Raw genomic sequence first — 20,757 nt, 5'->3', positions numbered from 1 at the left:
ATACCGAAGCGACGAGAACCTTTCATTGGAGAGACACGGAGGTAAACATGATCTCCGATCTCGAAAACCAAATCACGGTGCTTACTATCATAGTAGCTCTTCTGGCGGGATTGGGCTGCTTTGAGGTTATCTCGAATGACTTTGCACATTTTCTCTGCCTCTGTGATTAAGTCATTACCCAAAAGCTGACGTTCACCGGTTTCAGACCAGTTGAGAGGGGTACGGCACTTCCTGCCATACAGAATTTCAAATGGGGCCTTGCCCGAACTTGCTTGAAAACTATTATTGTAGGAGAATTCAACATAAGGAAGACAATCCTCCCACTTCATGCCGAAGGAGATCACACAAGCCCTGAGCATATCTTCAAGAATCTGGTTGAAACGCTCGACTTGACCGCTAGTTTGAGGATGGAAAGCTGTGCTGAAACGGATGTTGGTACCCATGGCCTTCTGAAAAGAATCCCAAAACTTGGAGGTAAAGATGCTGCCACGGTCTGAAGAGATCACTAGAGGAATACCGTGCAGAGAGACAATTCGAGAGGTATAGAGTTCCGCCAATTGAGCTGCAGTGATTGACTCTTTGATAGGCAGAAAGTGAGCCACTTTGGTGAGTTTGTCGATGACAACAAATATAGCATCATTGCCACGCTTGGACTTTGGAAACCCAGTCACGAAGTCCATCACAATGTGGTCAAACTTCCATTCTGGAATGGAAAGAGGTTGGAGGAGACCAGCTGGCCTTTGGTGTTCTGCCTTCACTCTTCTGCAGACATCACACTCATTCACGAACTGAGAAATCTCGCGCTTCATTTGAGTCCACCAATAAGCCTGCTTGAGGTCCTGATACATCTTCGTACTCCCTGGGTGGATGGAGAGGAGAGAATTGTGAGCCTCGTTCATGATCACTTTACGAAGTTCACCTTTGGGTACAACAATACGATCCTCGAAGAAGAGAGTGTCCTTGTCATCAAGGCGGTAGCACTTGTACTTGGGTTGACTCTTGGCAATCCCAATCTTCATCTTTTTCACCATAGCATCAAGAAGCTGGGCTTGGCGAATCTGGTCTTCCAAGGTAGGAGAGACTTGAAGGTTGGCGAGGAAACCTTGAGGAACAACTTGCAGATTAAGTTTGCGGAAAGCTTCACAAAGCTCGGGTTGATAAGGCTTGAGAATCAGACTGTTGCAATAAGCTTTCCTGCTCAATGCGTCAGTAATCACATTGGCCTTGCCTGGAATATACTCGATACTCGGATTATACTCTTGAATCATTTCGACCCATCGAGTTTGCCTGAGGTTGAGATTAGGCTGAGTGAAGATGTACTTGAGACTCTTGTGATCAGTGAAAATGTCCACTTTTCTTCCCAATAAGAGATGTCTCCAAGTCAAAAGAGCATGCACAACTGCCGCCAACTCGAGATCATGAGTGGGGTAGTTCTTCTCATTGGGCTTCAACTGGCGAGAGGTATAAGCAACAACTTTCTTCTCTTGCATCAACACTGCGCCAAGACCTTGAAGAGAGGCATCACAAAAGACCTCGTACGGCTTGGATTCATCAGGCGGAGTCAGAACTGGAGCAGTGATCAATTTCTCTTTCAAAGTGTTGAAAGCAATGTCACACTCCGAAGACCAAACGTACTTGACGTGCTTCTGGAGAAGATTTGAGAGAGGCTTCGCGATCTTAGAAAAGTTTTCAACGAATCTTCGACAGTAGCTTGCGAGACCGAGGAAGCTACGGAGTTGCTTCACGTTCTGAGGAGGTTCCCAATTCACAATTGTAGACACCTTCTCAGGATTCACGGCAATGCCCTTGGCAGAGATGATATGACCAAGATAAAGAACCTCATCGAGCCAAAATTCACACTTGGAGAACTTGGCGTAGAACTGGTGTTACCTGAGCTTATCGAGTACCAAACGCAAGTGCTTGGCATGATCTTCCTTGTCCTTCGAGAAAACTAGAATGTCGTCGAGATAGACCAAAACGAAGTTATTGGTGTAGGCGTTGAAGATGAAGTTCATCATGGGAGAGAACGTTGGAGGAGCGTTGACGAGGCCAAAAGACATGATAGTGTATTCATATGAACCATAGCTTGTCCTGAAAGCCGTCTTGGGAATATCTTGCTCACGGATTCGAATCTGATGATAACCCATACAGAGATAAAGCTTGGAGAAAAACTTGAGCACCTTTGAGTTGTTCGAATAGCTCATTGATGTTAGGAAGTGGGTATTTGTTCTTGATGGTCTTCTTGTTCAATGGACGGTAATCAACACAAATCCGATCCGTTCCATCCTTCTTCTTCACAAAAAGAACACCACAACCCCACGGAGAAGAACTAGGCCGGACGAGACCCATTCTTTCTTGAATATCAAGTTGCTTCTTCAGCTCCTTCAACTCTTCAGGTCCGAGCTTGTAAGGACGCTTGCACACTGGTTCCGTGCCAGGCTCAAGATCAATAACGAATTCAACTGGCCGGTGCGGAGGCATTCCTGGAAGCTCTTCTGGAAAGCCGTCTTGATATTCGCAAACGACTGGAATCTGCGAGATAGCATCCAGTTCACCCTTCTCATTGAGAGAAAACAGACGGATGGTATTATCCTGAGCGGCAAAGACAATTACATCCTCAGACGAATGAGTCAATTGAATCTGTCTGGCTGCACAATCAAGCTGAGCCTTGTGCTTAGAAAGCCAATCCATTCCGAGAATAAGATCAATATCCGAGTTACCAAGAACCACCGGAGAAGAGAGAAACTTGAAATCACCCATCAAGATAGAAATATTCGGAACCATCATACTAGAACTCAGACGCTTAGCTGGAGAGACGACTTGCATAGCTCTAGGTAAAGCCTTAGTACTAAAATTGTTCTCCGATGCAAATGGGAATGACATGAAGGAATGCGATGCACCAGAGTCAAAAAGTACTTTTGCAGGAATATCGTTAACTGGAAGGTTACCCATGATGACATCTGACGAGTCCTCTGCCTGAGCTGCATTCATCAAATTGACCTTGGCGTGCTTGGGGTTATGCTTGACCATAGCTGTACTTGCCGATCTCATAGGAGGAGGAGGGAGACGCCTCTGATTGAGACACTTGTTGGCATAGTGACCCTTCTGTTGGCACTTGTTGCACGTGACCTCTGAAAGCGGACGGTGATACAGAGCACTCGATCTTGGAGCTTGAGACGAAGTCTTGTTCTGAAAGCCAGGGTTGGGTGCGTGGGAAGATCCATTGCCACCTTTGCTCTTCTGCTGATACGGCTGACGGAACGGAGGAGGAGGAAGCCAATACTTCTGTTGCTTGGCCACTTGAGTAGAGGAAGAAGGAGTAGCATCTCTGACTCGCTTCTTGGAAGCATCACACCTCAATTGAGCAGCTTCTTGCTTCAATGCCATGTTGTAGAACTCATCGTACCTCAAGGGCTCAAAGAGAACAAGAGCGAGCTGAATTTCTTCTCTGAGACCACCCTTGAACTGGTATATCATTCTCTTCTCATCAGGGACGTCCTGCTTGGCAAAGCGGCCGAGCTTCTGAAACAACTTGTTGTAGTCATAGACAGACAAAGAGCCTTGCTTCAGGTTGCGGAATTCCTCACGCTTGCTTTCAACCACGCTCTGAGGGATATGGTGAGCTCTGAAATCTTGACGGAATTCATCCCAAGTGATAACACATCCACCTCTGGAATCCTTGTATTGCTGGAACCATTCTGCAGCTTGATCTTTGAGTTGGAAGGAAGCGAACTTGACAAAGTCCTCAGGCTTGACGTTACTACACTCGAAATGCTTGCACAGATCCACAAGCCAATCGTCAGCATCGGTTGCCTCAACACAATTGCTGAAAGTCTTTGGCCCGTTAGCAAGGAACTGGTTGAGTGTAGCAAAGTGATTCTGATTGTTGCCTTGGTTCCCTTGGTTGCCTTGATTACGCTCTTGGAGAATTTGCATGATCAACTGTGTGTTTGCATTGGTTGCGGCCATCATAGCTTGCCATGCCTCCGGAGGAGGTGGAGGTGGTGGTGGATCAGGATTCGGAGTAGTGCGCGTTGGAGGAGCCATCCTGAAGAGGTTGACATCCATTAGCACATTGATAGATAAATATTGAAGCTGAATCCAACGGAATGAAAATTGCAACATGTAGTCTTCACATCCGAACAAAATGAACGAATGCATTCCTCTTGAAATGGTCACATATCCATAAATTGAGAAGCCACGTAGAATTTAGGTAGAGAAATAAATCAACAAGGTACGGATCAAGAATGAATAATCGGTAAGAAATCCCAATCTCAAACCAACTATCCGTGGAAGAAGAACTAGAGCTACGAGAATTCCCACCTATGAAACTCCCGAACCTTTCCGGTTATGCAATCAGGTGTTGGGGATACAGGGGAAGCATAATATCTCACCCAAATCTAGCAAATCCTACATCCAGGTGTATCCATCCTTCAACACATAACCGAGAAAACTTCGGAAACCATCTACCTCAACCTTCGAAAAGCATCCGTTATACAAGTTATGGCGATACTCCCGAACTCCCGCCCCAGTACTGGGTGGCGTCGAGGTTATCTCACCAATGAACTGCATAAAAGAGATTTTCGATGTCGGCGTACTAAACTCAGGTATTCCAGAACTGCAACGATAAAATTATGATGACAACACCTCAGAGCTCAACTCCCCGGGACACTTCCACAAAACCCCTGACAGGAGGCACCAAGACAATGTTCTCATCATAAAACCATCGGAACAATTCCAAGATACCCGCGTGATCCTAAAAAAAATTTAGTGAAATTTGAGAAGAGAAGAGTCAAAACTCTACGTCAGGATGCCTTACCAGAGCGATGAGGAGACTGGGAAGTAAAAAGAATTCCTAAACTCTCCGATATATAATTCCTAAATGACTCAAAACATTTTTCTAAACACAACTCGGGCGCTAAAAACGATCAAGCAATGGGGCTCCTAAGGTCGGGGAAGGCTCTAATACCAACTTCTAACACCCTCGATGCGACTATATCTCCCACGTGTCGAGGCACGACTTAGAGGCATAATCGCATTGAATGCATATGTCGCAAGTTAGGCAATCTTCACAACATCCCATGTAATATAGATAATAAAAGGGGAGATAACATAGTTGGCTTACACTCGCCACGTCAATCAAGTACATAAATAACATTACATCAGTCAAACACTCGTGGCCTGACTACGGCGCCAAAATAGAAGATAACCCAACAAGCGACACGGTCCCGATCACCCCCAACTGGGCACCACTACTGATCATCAGGAAAAGAAACATAGTATCGTTGAGAGTCTTCGTGGAACTCCCACTTGAGCTCGAGCGCGTCACCTGGAGCGGAATCATCAGGCCCTGCATCTGGTGTAATAGTAATCTGTGAGCCACAGGGACTCAGCAATCTCGCACCCTCGCGATCAAGACTATTTAAGCTTATAGGTAAGGCAAGGTAAATATGTGGAGTTGCAGCAAGCGACTAGCAAATATGGTGGCTATCCTGTTCGCAAAAGAGAGCGAGAAGAGGAGGCAAAGCGCAAGCGAGAAACTAGAGAGGAAGCTGCGCAAGCATTACTCCAACACCGTGTCCACTTCCCGGACTCCGCCGAGAAGAGGCCATCACGGTAACACACTTAGTTGATTCATTTTAATTAAGTTAAGGTTCAAGTTATCTACAACCAAACATTAACAAATTCCCATCTGCCCATAACCGCGGGCACGGCTTTCGAAAGTTCAAATCCCTGCAGGGGAGTCCCAACTTAGCCCATGACAAGCTCTCACGGTCAACGAAGGAATAGACCTCCTCCCAAGACGTTCCGATCAGACTCGGTATCTCGGTTCTTCAAGACACTTCGACAGGTTAAAACAAGACCAGCAACACCGCCCGAATGTGCCGACAAATCCCGATAGGAGCTGCACATATCTCGTTCTCAGGGCACACTTAGATGAGACATCCTACGAGTAAAACCAACCCTCAAGTTGCCCCGAGGTGGCCCCGCAGTCTACTCGATCGGACCAACACTCAGAGGAGCACTGGCCCGGGGGGGTTTAAATAAGATGACCCTCGGGCTCCGGAAACCCAAGGGAAAAAGAGGCTAGGTGGCAAATGGTAAAACCAAGGTTGGGCATTGCTGGAAAAGCTTTAATCAAGACGAACTATCAAGGGGTTCCCATTATAACCCAGCCGCGTAAGGAACGCAAAATCCAGGAACATAACACCGATATGACGGAAACTAGGGCGGCAAGAGTGGAACAAAACACTAGGCGAGAGGCCGAGCCTTCCACCCTTTACCAAGTATATAGATGCATTAAGATAACATGGCAATATAATGATATCCCAACAAGTAAATAAATGTTCCAACAAGGAACGGCCTCCAATCTTCACCTGCAACTAGCAACGCTATAAGAGGGGCTGAGCAAAGCGGTAACATAGCCAATCAATGGTTTGCTAGGACATGGTGGGTTAGAGGTTTGACATGGCAATTTGGGAGGCTTGACAGCAAGTGGTAGGCATCGCAGCATTGGCATAGCAAAAGAGCGAGCAATCTAGAATAGCAAAGATAGTAGTGATTTCGAGGGTATGATCGTCTTGCCTGCAAAGTTGTCAGAGTTGACTGGATCCTCGAAAGCAAACTCAACGGGCTCCTCGTTAGCGAACTTGTCTCCCGGCTCTACCCAAACAAGACAAACAAGCAACAAGGACACAATCAACCACGTGCAAGGATCAAACAATATGATGCAAGGATGGTATGCTATGCGGGATGCGATGCGGGATGCATATGCAAGATTTGACAAGGAATGCATGAACCTGGCATCAACTTGGAAATCCAAGTGTGCCACTGGAAAGATGAGATGAAATCGCTTGAAAACGATATAAAGAACGCCGGAATCGGAGTTACGGTTTGGAAATGGCAAGCAATTCAAATATGACACCGGTCTGTGATTTACAGCAAGTAGCCATCTAAATGCAAAGAGATGAACAAGCTACAGCACCCAAACATGGCATCAAAATACATGTCAGGGATGTATTCAAGATTCTTAACAAAAGTCTAGCACTGAGCTACGGCCAATTCATCCATTAACAGGTTCAAACAAGCATGGCAAAAATGCATTTGACGAACAGATTTCAGACTTAGTGAAATTAACACTTGTCTGGAATTTCAGATCAGATAGCACTCTTCGGAGCAAGAAAAACTACATGCTACAGGACCTGAACATGGCAAAGTAAAGCATGGCATGGGGCTACTCAAAGAGCTTAACAAAAGTCCCTTAGTGACCTTGAGCCAAAAGGGATCAGAAAATACAATTGCAAGCATGTGAACATGGAAAAAACATAATCAGTTCTCAGACTTAGTGAAAACTGGAGCATGCTGAAAACAGATATCACGTAGGCATGTTTACGAGCTCGATGCACTCACCACAGAGCAAGTCATGAAAATCTAAGCATACATCCATCAAGAATACACATTATGCAAGCTAGACATGGCAAGACCAATAACATAGCATGCATGGATCAACTACAACATCATCGGCAAAATCGCTAACAAGTAGACAATCTGCCCAGATTCACGAAGTAGTAAAAGTAGAGCTCGATTGACTCAAGCTAGGGTGCTCCATAATTTCAAACGCAAACAAAGACATGGATGGATAGAGCACTACAAGATTAACAAAACATCCTTACTGATCATCCTCAAAAGAGGCACGGATCACTAGGAAACAACATGAACATATGGCCATATGAGATAAACAGCTCAAGGACTTAGTGGAAATGCTAAGTCCCTGAAATCAGCATTACCAAGTGCCTCACTTTGCAAGCTTGTGCTAGTCACCACACACATCACAAAAATACATGGGTTGCACCTCTGGAAAGATGGCAAAACCCTTAACAAAACATATGTAGAGCTCATGGGCATATCATGCACACAATAATCATGGCAAAAATGACAAATATCTAAATGGAGCAGCAGATCTGACAATTATCTCAAGTAGCACTCTTCTAACAGCATTTCGGGCATCAAGATGAACTCAAATGAAAATGATGCAATGGAATGAAATGATGTGCTCTCTGAGACGAACATTTTGATATGCTATATGCCAAAACGGAGCTACGGATGCAAAGTTACTATGCGATGAATAATGCAAAATATTACTGAAATGGGGCAAAAAGTCAACCGAGGATTAGGGTTCCGGATCTGGATCCAGATCGGGTACTCTAGCAGCACGGAGATCGAAGTTCGCCGGAAATGGGGGGGTCGCCAGAGTCGGGCCGGATCTTCGCCGGAGAGGGGCGCGGGCGCCGGATCCGGGCAGTGGGGACGCCGGATCTGGCCGGCAGCGGGGCGGCGCCGGTGGTCGGAGGAAGCGGCGAGCGGCGGACGTCGTCGGGCGCGAAGGGCGGCGGTCGCCGGCGAGGGGCGTCGGCGGCTGCGCGGTGGAGCGGCGGAGGCGGACGGCGGCGAAGGCGGAGGAGAGGCGCGGCGGGGCGCGGCCCGGTGGCGGCGCGGGAGGGCCGGCCGCGGGCTTCCGCGGGCCGGCGGCGGACGACGCGGTGGCACAGGTGGCGGACTCTGGTTGGCGGTGGCGGATGTCGCGGTCGCGGAGAGACGAGGGGGCTAGGGTTAGGTAGAAGATCCGAAATTTCGGGGAGGCTAGTTTTATAGGTAGGAGGAGCTAGGAGTCCAAATGAGGTGCGGTTTTCGGCCACGCGATCGTGATCGAACGCTCTAGATGATGGAGGTTTAGGTGGGTTTTGGGCCAAATTGGAGGGGTGTTGGGCTGCAACACACACGAGGCCTTTTCGGTCCCTCGGTTAACCGTTGGAGTATCAAACGAAGTCCAAATGGTACGAAACTTGACAGGCGGTCTACCGGTAGTAAACCAAGGCCGCTTGGCAACCGGTCCAATCCGGAAATGTTTAATCCCCACACACGAAAGAAAGGTAGAAATGACCACCGGAGGAGAACGAAGCGCCGGAATGCAAAACGGACAACGGGGAAAATGCTCGAATGCATGAGATGAACACGTATGCAAATGCAATGCACATGATGACATGATATGAGATGCATGAACAACGATAACAACACACGGAGACAAAACCCGAACCCGAGAAAATAAAATAACTTAACACCGGAAACGGCAAGAGTTGGAGTACAAATTGGGAAAGTCATATCCGGGGTGTTACAGTTACAGCGGCAGCGCGGCTTTGTCCGGCCGGACCGAACGTGCCCGGCGGCGCGGGGTGGAAGAAGGCTAGGGTTGGACTGCGAGATTTGGACGGGGATCACATATTTATACCTAGAAGGAGGTGGGAGTGTCCAAATGAGGTGTAGTTTTCGACCACGCAATCGTGATCCCACGGCGGAGGACATGGGAGAGGTTTGGATGGGTTATTGGGACACTTTGGAGGGGTGTTGGGCTGCAACACACACGAGGCCTTTACAGTCCCCGGTTAACCGTTGGAGTATCAAACGGACTCCAAATGGAACGAAACTTGACACGCGGTCTACCAGTGGTGTACCAAGGCCGCTTGGCAAATCTCGGTCCATTTCGAGAAAGTTTAACACCCGCACATAAAAAGAGGCAAAAAGGGGGCGCCGGTGGACGTAGGAGTGTCGGATTGCAAAACAGACAACGAGGAAAATGCTCAGATGCATGAGACGAACATGTATGCAAAAGCGATGCACATGATGACATGATATGAGATGCATGACATGAACAAAATGCAAAACAAAGACAAAACCCAACCACGAGGGAATCTCATAACTTAAAGCTGAAAATGGCAAGAGTCAGAGTACAAATATGGCAAGTTACATCCGGGGTGTTACACAAAGTAGTCATTATGCAATAATAAGATAGCAAGCAGTGCTATCATACCTAACTCTGCATGCCGATAGGGTGCATTAAATGCACCACTTAACTTCACATCATTGGTTGCCCGGCAAGCCTTGCCGGGCTGTTTTGCCAGCATCACACCTGCTCGCTTGACACGTCGCAGGACGGGTGTCGTTCTTGGGCATCTTCCATAGAGAAAGGTTGCCAAGTGGCGAATGGCTGCCACTTAGTCACTTTGCGGCTTGACACCGCACTGATTGATGATGCGGGTCATGGTGGAGTGGTTGGGTGAGGTGTTTTTTCCATCGTGTGTCCCGACAAGCCCTGTCGGACGTCTTTGACGTCTTCTTCTGGTGGTGGCCCCGTCCTTGCCGAGATCGCCTGCCCGGCAAGGGAGGATTTTCTCCTGGTGGTATCTTGCTTCCCTGGCTTGACTTTGGTCCTCCTAGTTTGCATGTTGGTCCTTTGAAGCTCTTGGTCTCTTGTAGTCTGACTTGGGTTGGTGCCTCAGTCCTGTTCCAGTGCCTATGCATAGTCTGTGCAACAGACCCAGGGTTTGTTGAACCAACACTAATTAAAACACAAACCACATCTAACCAGAGGCTAGATGAAATATTTATTGAAAAACATCAAGGAAAAATATTGGGTTGTCTTCCAACAAGCGCTTTTCTTTAAAGCCTTTTAGCTAGGCATTGATAATTTTAATGATGCTCACATGAAAGACAAGAATTGAAGCACAAAGAGAGCATCATAAAACATGTGGCAAACACATCTAAGTCTAACATACTTCCTATGCACAGGCATTTTATAAGCAAACAAATTATCAACGCAAGCAAAAACCACCATATGCAAGGAAGAAGAAAGAAACAATAGCAATCCCAACATAATGAGAGGTAATTTAGTAATATGAAAATTTCTACAACCATATTTTCCTCTCTCATAATAATTACACGTGGGATCATATTCAAATTCAACAATATCTCTATCACATCAAATTTTCTCTACATGATCCACATGCATTCAAAGTTGACACTCTTCCAAAATAGTGGGAATATCATTAACTAAAGTCAAGACCTCTCCAAACCCACTTTTATCAAAAACTTCATAAGATTGAACATTATCCAAATATGTGGAATCTAAAGTTGACACTCTTCCAAACCCACTTTTAGTATTACTGCAAACATTATTATCAATCTCATATTCATCATGGGGCTTAAATAAATTTTCAAGATTATAAGAAGAATCACCCCAATCATGATCATTGCAACAAGTAGTGGACATAGCAAAACTAGCATCCCAAGCTTAGGGTTTTGCATATCATTAACACAATTGACATTAATAGAATTTATAATAATATCATTGCAATCATGTTTTTCATTAAAGGAGCTATCATGAATCACTTCATAAATTTCATCTTTCAACACTTCATCACAATTTTCAGATTCACGAATTTCAAGCAAAACCTCATAAAGATAATCTAGTGCACTCAACTCACTAGCATTAGATTCATCATAATTGGATCTCTTAAAAATATTAGCAAGTGGATGAGGATCCATAACAATAGTTTTTTAGCAAGCAAAGATGCAAGCAAAAAGGAGGCACATGGCAACACAAGCAAACGAAAAGACGAACGGAAGAAGGGCGAAGAAAAGGGCAAATCTTTTTGAAAATCGTTTTAGAAGTGGGGGAGAGGAAAACAAGAGGTGAATGGAGAATAATATAATGCGAGAGATGAGAGTTTATGATGGGTACTTGGTATGTCTTGACTTGGCGTAGATCTCCCCTGCAACGGCGCTAGAAATTCTTCCTGCTACCTCTTGAGCTTGTGTTGGTTTTTCCCTTGAAGAGGAAAGGGTGATGCAGCAAAGTAGAGTAAGTATTTCCCTTAGTTTTGAGAACCAAGGTATCAATCCAGTAGGAGACAACGCATAATTCACCAAATACCTGCACAAACAAACACCAACTTGCACCCAACGTGATAAAGGGGTTGTCAATTCCTTCACGGTTATTTGCAAAGTGAGATCTGATAGAGATGGATAAACGGTAGAGTAATATTTTTGGTATTTTTTGTTTATGGAATAGAAAGTAAAAGATTGCAAAAGAAGTAAATAGGAAACTAAAATCGTAGGTCAGAAACTTATATGATGGAAAGTAGACCCGGGGGCCATAGGTTTCACTAGAGGCTTCTCTCAAGATAGAAATTATTACAGTGGGTAAACAAATTACTGCCGAGCAATTGATAGAAAAGTGCAAAGTTATGAAGATATCTAAGACAATGGTCATGAATATAGGCATCACGTCCGTATCAAGTAGACCGACTCCTACCTGCATCTACTACTATTACTCCACACATTGACCGACTCTTGCCTGCATCTAGAGTATTAAGTTCATAAGAACAGAGTAACGCATTAAGTAAGATGACATGTAGCGGGATAAACTCAAGAAATATGATGAAAACCCCATCTTGTTATCCTCGATGGCAACAATACAATACGTGTCGGTTCCCCTTCTGTCACTGGGATCGAGCACCACAAGATTGAACCTAAAGCTAAGCACTTCTCCCATTGCAAGAGAAACCAATCTAGTTGGCCAAACCAAATCGATAGTTCGAAGAGACATGCAAAGATATCAAATCATGCATATAAGAATTCAGAGGAGATTCAAATAATATTTATAGATAAGCTGATCATAAATCCACAATTCATCGGATCTCGGCAAACACACCACAAAAAGGTATTACATTGAATAGATCTCCAAGAACATCAAGGAGAACATGGTATTGAGAATCAAAGAGAGAAAAGAAGCCATCTAGCTACTAGCTATGGACCCGTAGGTCTGTGGTAAACTACTCACGCTTCATCGGAGAGGCAATGCTATTGATGTGGAAGCCCTCCGTGATCGATCCCCCTCTGGCAGGATGCCGGAAAAGGCCCCTAGATGGGATCTCACGAGTACACAAGGTTTCGGCGGTGGAAAAGAGTTTTCATGGCTCTCCTGATTGGTTTTGGGGTACTTGAGAATATATATACGGAAGAAATAGGTCGGTGGAGTCATGAGGGGCCCTCAAGGGTGGGGGCGCGCCCTACCCCCTGGGCGCGCCCTCCGTCCTTGTGGCCGCCTCGTGGCTTTCCCGGCGTGCACTCCAAGTCCTCTAGATGTATTCTGGTCTAAGAAAAAACATCACGAAAGTTTCATTCCGTTTAGACTCTATTTTATATTCCTTTTCTGCGAAACTCTAAAACAAGAAAAAACAGGAACTGGCACTGGGCTCTAGGTTAATAGGTTAGTCCCAAAAATCATATAAAATAGCATATTAATGCATATAAAACATCCAAAACAGATAATATAATAACATGGAACAATCAAAAATTATAGATACGTTGGAGACATATCATAAGGCAGCAGAAAACAAAATATTTCTGTACTGCGTACACGCCCAGGACCACTATGAAGATGCATACAAGGTTTGATCTGATCATTACCGACTCGTAGCACAGCAGAAGGAGAGTCGATGGAGATCATTGGTGCAGATCCCCGCAGCTAGGATTTTACAACCTCCCAACTGCGAGAATGTTCTCTATCAGATAGTCTCTCGGACAGCCCTTCGGGAGGCCCTCAAACAGAAACTTGACCAGTCACTCAGACAGCTCTTCGGGAGGCCCTCAGATAGCCCTTCGGGTGGCCCTTGGACAGAACCTCGGTGTATCTCCCGAACTAAGATCGAAACTACGACCTTTCTACCCAGTTGCACACATCCGGTGTCAACTATCTAGCAGGGCTTTTCCATCCAGAACTAGGACCTACCAAAGACTAGACAATCTTTCAGCTACGAAACTATTTTGTGGAGAGGGAGATAGAAAGCCAGGTCATTGCATGGCATGTGTATGAGAGAACTTTTTTAGAGGAGTGTATGAGAGTACTTGAGTGAGTTTGAAGAGCTGCCTCCACCTCTATTTATAGTGTGAGGCAAGGGGTAGAGTGGCACTTGGAAATACCAAAAAACCCATGAGATTTGTCCTTCATAAGGGCAAAAGGGGAAGGGAAATGGAGCTCCATGGAAGAGCTCCTCCCTTGGTCGGTCACCTTTAGTGGGATCCCCCAAAGGGGGTCCTACCGCCCCATGTCATCCCCTTGACTTTTGGGACAAAGCCCTAAAAGGTGGCTTTCCAAAAAGCCACCAAATAGTGGTTGTACCCTAATAGTGTTACCACTATTCATGAAAACTTTTTCATGAAATATTTTCAGTGTATGAAAAATCTGGAAAAATTCCGGAAGGTCCAGAGCATTTCCTATACCCACTAAAATAATTCTTGATGCGTTTCGAAACATTTCCGATATGTAGTTTGTCTACATAACGTTTCCGTTTTTTCTCTATGAAACTTTTTAGTCATCTTCGAAACTTTTCCGGAAACAATCTCCCGGACTCACTGTCTATTACTTAGCAAATAGATGACCCTTAAGTGTGTGACCCTATAGGTTCTGTGAAGTATAGACATGAGCGGAACTTTTCTGATCAATGATCAATAGTAGAACCGTGGACATCCAAATTGATCCCTATACCCACACGAATGAATATTCGAGCGAACATGTAATTACCGAATGTTGTTCTTGTTGCTTCGCAATATGTTACAAATACTCGAGGTGAGATTTAATAGCATCCCTATGAATCAATAACTTCTTCATTATGCCAGTTTCCTCGTTACCGGTTTTGTTCTCTTTTCTTGTACTCGTGTTCTGGCATCCCCGTGATCAAATCACGCTATGTCTGGCCAGACGATAATGGATACCGTAACACCAAGAGGTCCTAAAGAATATCTCTCCATCGTCGGAGGAGCAAATTCCAATCTTGAGCTATCTAGTCCCTTGTCATACTTTTTCATGAACCCGAAAACCGCCATAATAGCCATCCTATTATGGATGACGTTTAACAAACCCCAAAGTTCATGAAGCAAGTATGAAGGAACTCGATACTCTCATGGTCTAAGAAACTATGCAAACACTAATTTTCTCTGTGTTATAAAACCATTAACTTGTGACAAATGTATCTCATAACATAACATCAACATGGGTTAATTCAATACAAGTGTTCTTATAACGTGGGGTCTTCAAAATTGTAGGCATAGTCATGCTCATGATTAGAAAAACATGATCATCATGCAGCTTGAGCTAGTCTTAGAGGCACGACTAGGAATATATTTTGCTGTTTATTATTTCACACATGCACATGGGTTTTCCTCCAATCCTTTATGGATATACGAGCTCAAGGACCATCGCACTTTTAGCATAGAACATAAAGATCAATTACGAACTTGAAGACAACTATTTTTTTGTTTTGAACACAGTACAGACACAAGCGCTCATACATACACGCATACACTCACCCCTAAGAACACGCACACGCACACCCTACTCATATGAGCACCTTCAAGGGACTGAGTCGGCATATCATCTTGAGATTTACGAAGTCACCATAGACGCCTCGTCGTCGACGGGAACGTCTCATCCCATTGAAAGCGCATCGCCGAAAATCCTGAAATAAATCCAGGAATAATGCGAGCACCAGGACTTAAACCCTGGTAGGTTCGAGATACCACTGTCCCTCTAACCATCCAACCATAGGTTAGTTCGCAAATAACAATAATTATTATTGCCTCTAGGGCATATCTCCTGCAGGAAGTCCATGATTATATGGCTATTTGGTTGTTGGATATGGTCTTTTTTGCCTGATATGGATGTGGTATTAGCACTAAGGATTGGTAATGCATGGGTTGTATTGTTGTATTGTTGTTGTTCTATTTTCTTTAATCTATATATGTTTGATACACTATTTGTGTATATATATATATATATATATATATATTTGGCTACTCCTAGTGACATGAAATGAATGAGAAAAGACCATCTTAGGCTTTATACAATGTAAGATGCTTATAAATATAAACCGATTTTCTCTTAAGCACAGATACTTATTTGTGTAGCACCAACGCTACTTAGAGCATCTTCACTAGGCCCCTAGGACATTTTTTTAGGCGCCGGTGGGCAAAAAACGCCCCACTCATCCCCGAAGTCCTCATTTTTCGCTGGTACTAGCAAAAATTAGCGTCGGCTGCCCCATGCCACACCCAGCGCACCGGGGGGCTCCTGGGGGCCTAATTTTGCCGTTTTGTGGGCCCGCGTCTCCCCTGTCCCCTCATTTTCCCTCACCCACGTGCTCCTTCCCCTCTCTCTCTTTTTCCCTCCACGCACACAAAGGCCCCACGTTTTCTGGCCAGCTCTCTCCTCTCTCTCTTCCTCCCCGCCGCCTGGAACGGCCGCCTCAGGCGAGCCGCCGTGCTCCGGCCGCCCGGTCGCCTCCGCCTCGCAGCTCTCTCCTCTCTCCCTCCCTTCCCGCCGCCTTGGCCTTGGCTACCGGCGACGCGACGGGCCTCAGGCGCGGTGAACAGTCGGCGCTTGGAGCGGCTGCTCCGCCGCTCCCCGTCGTGTTGCCGCCGCTGTTGCCCCACCGCAAGACCGCCATGCACCCGCTCGCCCGCCACACCTGCTTCAGCCGAGCCGCCGTGCTCCGCCCCCGCGGATGCTCGCGCTCGCGCCGAAGCTCGTCGGGGAAGCTGGGCGCGCCGGAGAGCTGCGAGGGCGCCGAGGAGGAAGTTGGGCGCGTCGGCGAGCTGCGAGGGAGCCGCGCGAAGGAGGCGCCGCGACGCAGGCGGGCGGAGGGCCAGGCGCGGCCAGGCCGGGGAGGGCCGGGAGCGCCGCGGCAGCGGGCGGAGCCGTGCGCAGACCGAGGCGGGACGGAGCGGCGCGCGAGCGGACGCGGAGCTCGCCCGCGCCCGCCTGTGCGTGACGGAGCTTGCCCGCGCCCGTCCGCCTGCGTTGTGGCCGAGGCGCCCCGCGTCCGCCTGTGCGTGGCGGAGCTAGCCCGCACGCGCCTCCATGGCCGAGCAGGGCCATGCCACACTCCACCTCCATGGCCGAGCAGAGGAGAGACAGACGAGGAGGTGGGGGTGGGGGGACAACGAGTGGAATTTTGACACCCAGGCTAAAGTTATCGCCGGTAGCCCCCAGGCGACCAAAAAAATGCCTCCTGAGAGGCTCAATGGCTGAAGATGCTCTTACTCATCTCTAGTTCACAAGCAAATACGTGTGCTTAAAAAATGATTTTTCTTTTATACGAGTACCTCCCCAAGCATCATGCATTACATGTGGTCTTATCGATAAATGTCCTAACACCTAAAGTGCATGTGCACGCGCGCAATTAAGATCTGTTTTGTACGTCTATTCCTCCAACGTTCTGCCGTTCTGCCCAGACGCCCGCTTGACGTCCACTTATTTTACTGAATGTACGAGCGAGCGTCACATCCGTGCTTACGGGATATGTTGATAGAAATAAATCCGTCTTTCTCTAAGCATCGATGCTTATTTTACTGTAAGCATCTCTCTAAGCACCTTGTATTGTACAAGGCGTCGCTGCCTTTTGGCTTTTAGCCTGTGTGGGGGCACCTGCAACGATGGGCTGCCTAATTTCTACTTTAGCCAAATAGTGAGTGCTAATCAAGTAAAGTACCAGACTGCATCATTTGAGTTGTTGCCGGTTGTAATTGGCAACAACAGTAGCAAAATCGATCAGAGAAACAACAACGAATCTGAAACAGCAAAATGCATAGTAGCAAGAGTACATGCCTATAACACGGAGGGAAAGGATGGATGGATACTTAAACTTGTGTTAACAACAACATAAATGAAATGGAAGACGACAACATGTGTGTACATATATAAAGCGAGCGACTGACCGACCGACAGACTGACTCGAGGTGCATGCTTGCTACCGCTTGAATTGTTATCGGAGCTAGAATGATCATCATGAAGAAATCACATGATAATAACTAGGAATCGTTTCTAAGTACTTGTTTTTTGTCCTTATCATTGATCCATGGAGTATTATTTTGGGAGCTGGTATTGATGGTGGCCAACAAAGATCACTCGGAGCGCGCCGCAAAGCGCTCGACCTTGGGATCGGAGAGGTTGATGCCCACCATGGCCTCACCCAGGTCGCAGCTCACCTCGGCGAGCACATTAGGGTCGCTGTAGTGGGTGACGGCCTGCACGATTGCGCGCGCGCGGCGCGCGGGGTCGCCGCTCTTGAAGACACCGGAGCCGACGAAGACACCGTCGCAGCCGAGCTGCATCATGAGGGCCGCATCGGCCGGCGTGGCGACCCCGCCGGCGGCGAACTGGACGACGGGCAGGCGGCCGAGCTGCTTGGTCTGCATGACGAGGTCGTACGGTGCGGCGATGCTCTTGGCATAGGTGAATACCTCGTCGTCGTCCATGCTGCGGAGGGCACGCACGTCGCCCATGACGGAGCGGACGTGGCGGACGGCCTCGATGACATTGCCGGTGCCGGCCTCGCCCTTGGTACGGATCATGGCGGCGCCCTCGCGGATGCGGCGGAGGGCCTCGCCCAGGTTGCGGCAGCCGCAGACGAAGGGGACGCGGAAGTTGTGCTTGTTGATGTGGTGGGCGTCGTCGGCGAGCGTGAGGACCTCGCTCTCGTCCACGTAGTCGACGCCGATGGACTCGAGGATCTGGGCCTCGACGAAGTGCCCGATGCGGGCCTTGGCCATGACCGGGATGGTGACGGCGCGCTTGATTTCGCGGATGAGGCCCGGGTCGGACATGCGTGCGACGCCGCCCTGGGCGCGGATGTCGGCGGGGACGCGCTCGAGCGCCATGACGGCGCAGGCGCCGGCCTCCTCGGCGATGCGCGCCTGCTCGGCGTTGACGACGTCCATGATGACGCCGCCGCGGAGCATCTGGGCCAGGCCCACCTTGACAGAGAACGGGGACGACTTGGGCTCGAGCTGCGTACCGGCGCCGTTGTTGCCGCTGCCGTACACCGTGACAACGCCGCTGCCGTCGGACGCCATCTTCTCTGCGGCGAGAGGGAGTGAGAAGAGAGAGGAGAGGCGAGGCGGCGGAATGGGGGTGGGGTGTGTGGGATGCGCGGATGGGCCGTGGGTGGCAGCAATTCTTATACCGATGGATGAAGGTGCGTGATGGGCGGACGGACGATCCAGATCGCTCCTCCTTTTCTCTAGGGTGGGCCAGTCCAGCACCACCACTCGCTGCCGCGCCGCCATCACCAACCACGACCAAACAAATCCAATCTCTCCTTCTCTACCCGCACGCATGGTGGTACATTCTTTTTCTTCGCCTTTTCGAAAATCTCTCGTCACTCGCATGCTTTCTCTGCCTAGAGATAGAGAGCCTCCCCCCCTTGTTGATTTCTCTGGGAATTTCTCGTCTAGCCGTGTTAATCTGCTGCTCAAAGTATTATGTGTGACTCGGACGACGGCTACGTCCCCCCGGTAGCCTCATGGTTCTCGACGGCAACAACGTCTCCATCTATGGATATTTCCCTTCCAATTTCTGGCTCCCCATGGATGCACCGTGCTTGGCTCAGGTGCCTCCAACAAGTTCACTTCACGGACCATGCAGTGCAGCAACCCACAAAACAAAACAAAACAAAAGGAAAAAAGGCTGCATGGTCCATACTACCTACGACTACGAGACAAGCCTCTGCTCTTCCTATACTAACAAAAGAAATTGCTCATTTCTATGTAACCATGATCATATATCATTCATCCCCATGCACCCAAGTAGCCGTACCTTATCAATAATATCTTACTGATTCTTTTGTTGAAAACTGGAGTATATATAAAGTAACATCAACATAGCTATTACTAGGGTATGTGGCAATACAATACTCTGCACTGACATGAAAAGGAGATGACATTCTTCAGCATATAAAAAATGGAGTGTGGGAACCTTTCGAGAAGAGGAAGTCGTTTTGTAATTTCATCATTCTACTGCCAAGTAGTATGTCACCCTTTGTCAGATTTCTACATTTCTTTTAAAGGCTTTGACTAAGATGTGACTTAGGTGGACAGTGGTATCCCAACCCACCAGAGTTCAAATCCTGGTGCTCGCATTATTCCTGGATTTATTTCAGGATTTCCGGCGATGCGCTTTCAGTGGGAGGAGACGTTCCCGTCGACGACGAGGCGCCTACGGTGACTTCGTAAATCTCAAGATGATATGCCGGCTCAGTCTCTCGGAGATGCTCATAGGGGTAGGGTGTGTGTGTGTGCGTTCATAGGAGTGAGTGTATGCACGTGTATATAAGCGCTTGTGTCTGTACTGATGCTCAAAAAAAAAGATGTGACTTACTATGAGCCTAGATAAGTGCCTGTTGCGTTACAACCGGCGCAATAAATATTTTAATGATTCAACATCAGTTGTTTAGAAACGTTAGTGTGAGTTGCTGCACGAATGAATCACTACAACAATCATAAGTTTTCACCTTGGCAGCTGGGGATTGGTGTCCAGAAGAAAAGACTTTGGTGGGCTAGGTCTTCCAAATATTAGAGGTTTTAATATGGCTCTTCTGGCCTCTTGGGGAAAAAGATATTATGATAGTGAGGGGAGAGATTGGAGAATTTTGATTGATCATAAATACAAAACAGAAAATTATAATGTATTGTGGTCTAGAAATGGGGTTGGATCTCCATTCTAGAAAGGCATTACATGGGCTTTAAGTGCCTCTCACACTTTTTATAAGTGGAATGTTGGGAATGAAGAAAGTGTTAGTTTCTGGCATGGCATTTGGTTGGGAGATTGTTCCTTAAAGTTAGATATTGGCCTCTGTTTTGAGATTTGTAACCAACCTCTCTGCTCACCAGCCCAAGCTTCGGATGGTGCAAATTTGAATCTAACCTTTAGGCGGTGTGTTGACAGAACTGGGCTAGAATTGTGGCATCAGCTCTTGTGTCAAGTTGGCACAATTTCACATTTTGACTCGCGGAACACACCAATTTTGATGTTAGAACTTGGTGGTCGTTATTCGGTTAAATCCTTTTACAAACCTATTAACTTTG

At 47.2% G+C, this 20,757-nt stretch overlaps 1 protein-coding gene across 1 annotated transcript; it reads right to left on the bottom strand.

The window, feature by feature from the left end:
• Positions 1 to 17,510: 17,510 nt before the first annotated feature.
• On the bottom strand, positions 17,511 to 18,975 carry LOC125537616 (probable pyridoxal 5'-phosphate synthase subunit PDX1.1). The gene has a single exon (XM_048700942.1). It carries the CDS (start codon positions 18,958 to 18,960, stop codon positions 17,797 to 17,799), a length of 1,164 nt encoding a protein of 387 aa, XP_048556899.1. The 5' UTR covers positions 18,961 to 18,975; the 3' UTR covers positions 17,511 to 17,796.
• Positions 18,976 to 20,757: the final 1,782 nt, after the last annotated feature.

The sequence above is a fragment of the Triticum urartu genome, chromosome 2 (assembly GCF_003073215.2).
Source record: "Triticum urartu cultivar G1812 chromosome 2, Tu2.1, whole genome shotgun sequence".
NCBI classification, from domain to species: Eukaryota; Viridiplantae; Streptophyta; class Magnoliopsida; order Poales; family Poaceae; genus Triticum; species Triticum urartu.
Note: the sequence above shows the minus strand (reverse complement) of the source record. Positions and strands in the feature narration are given on the sequence as shown.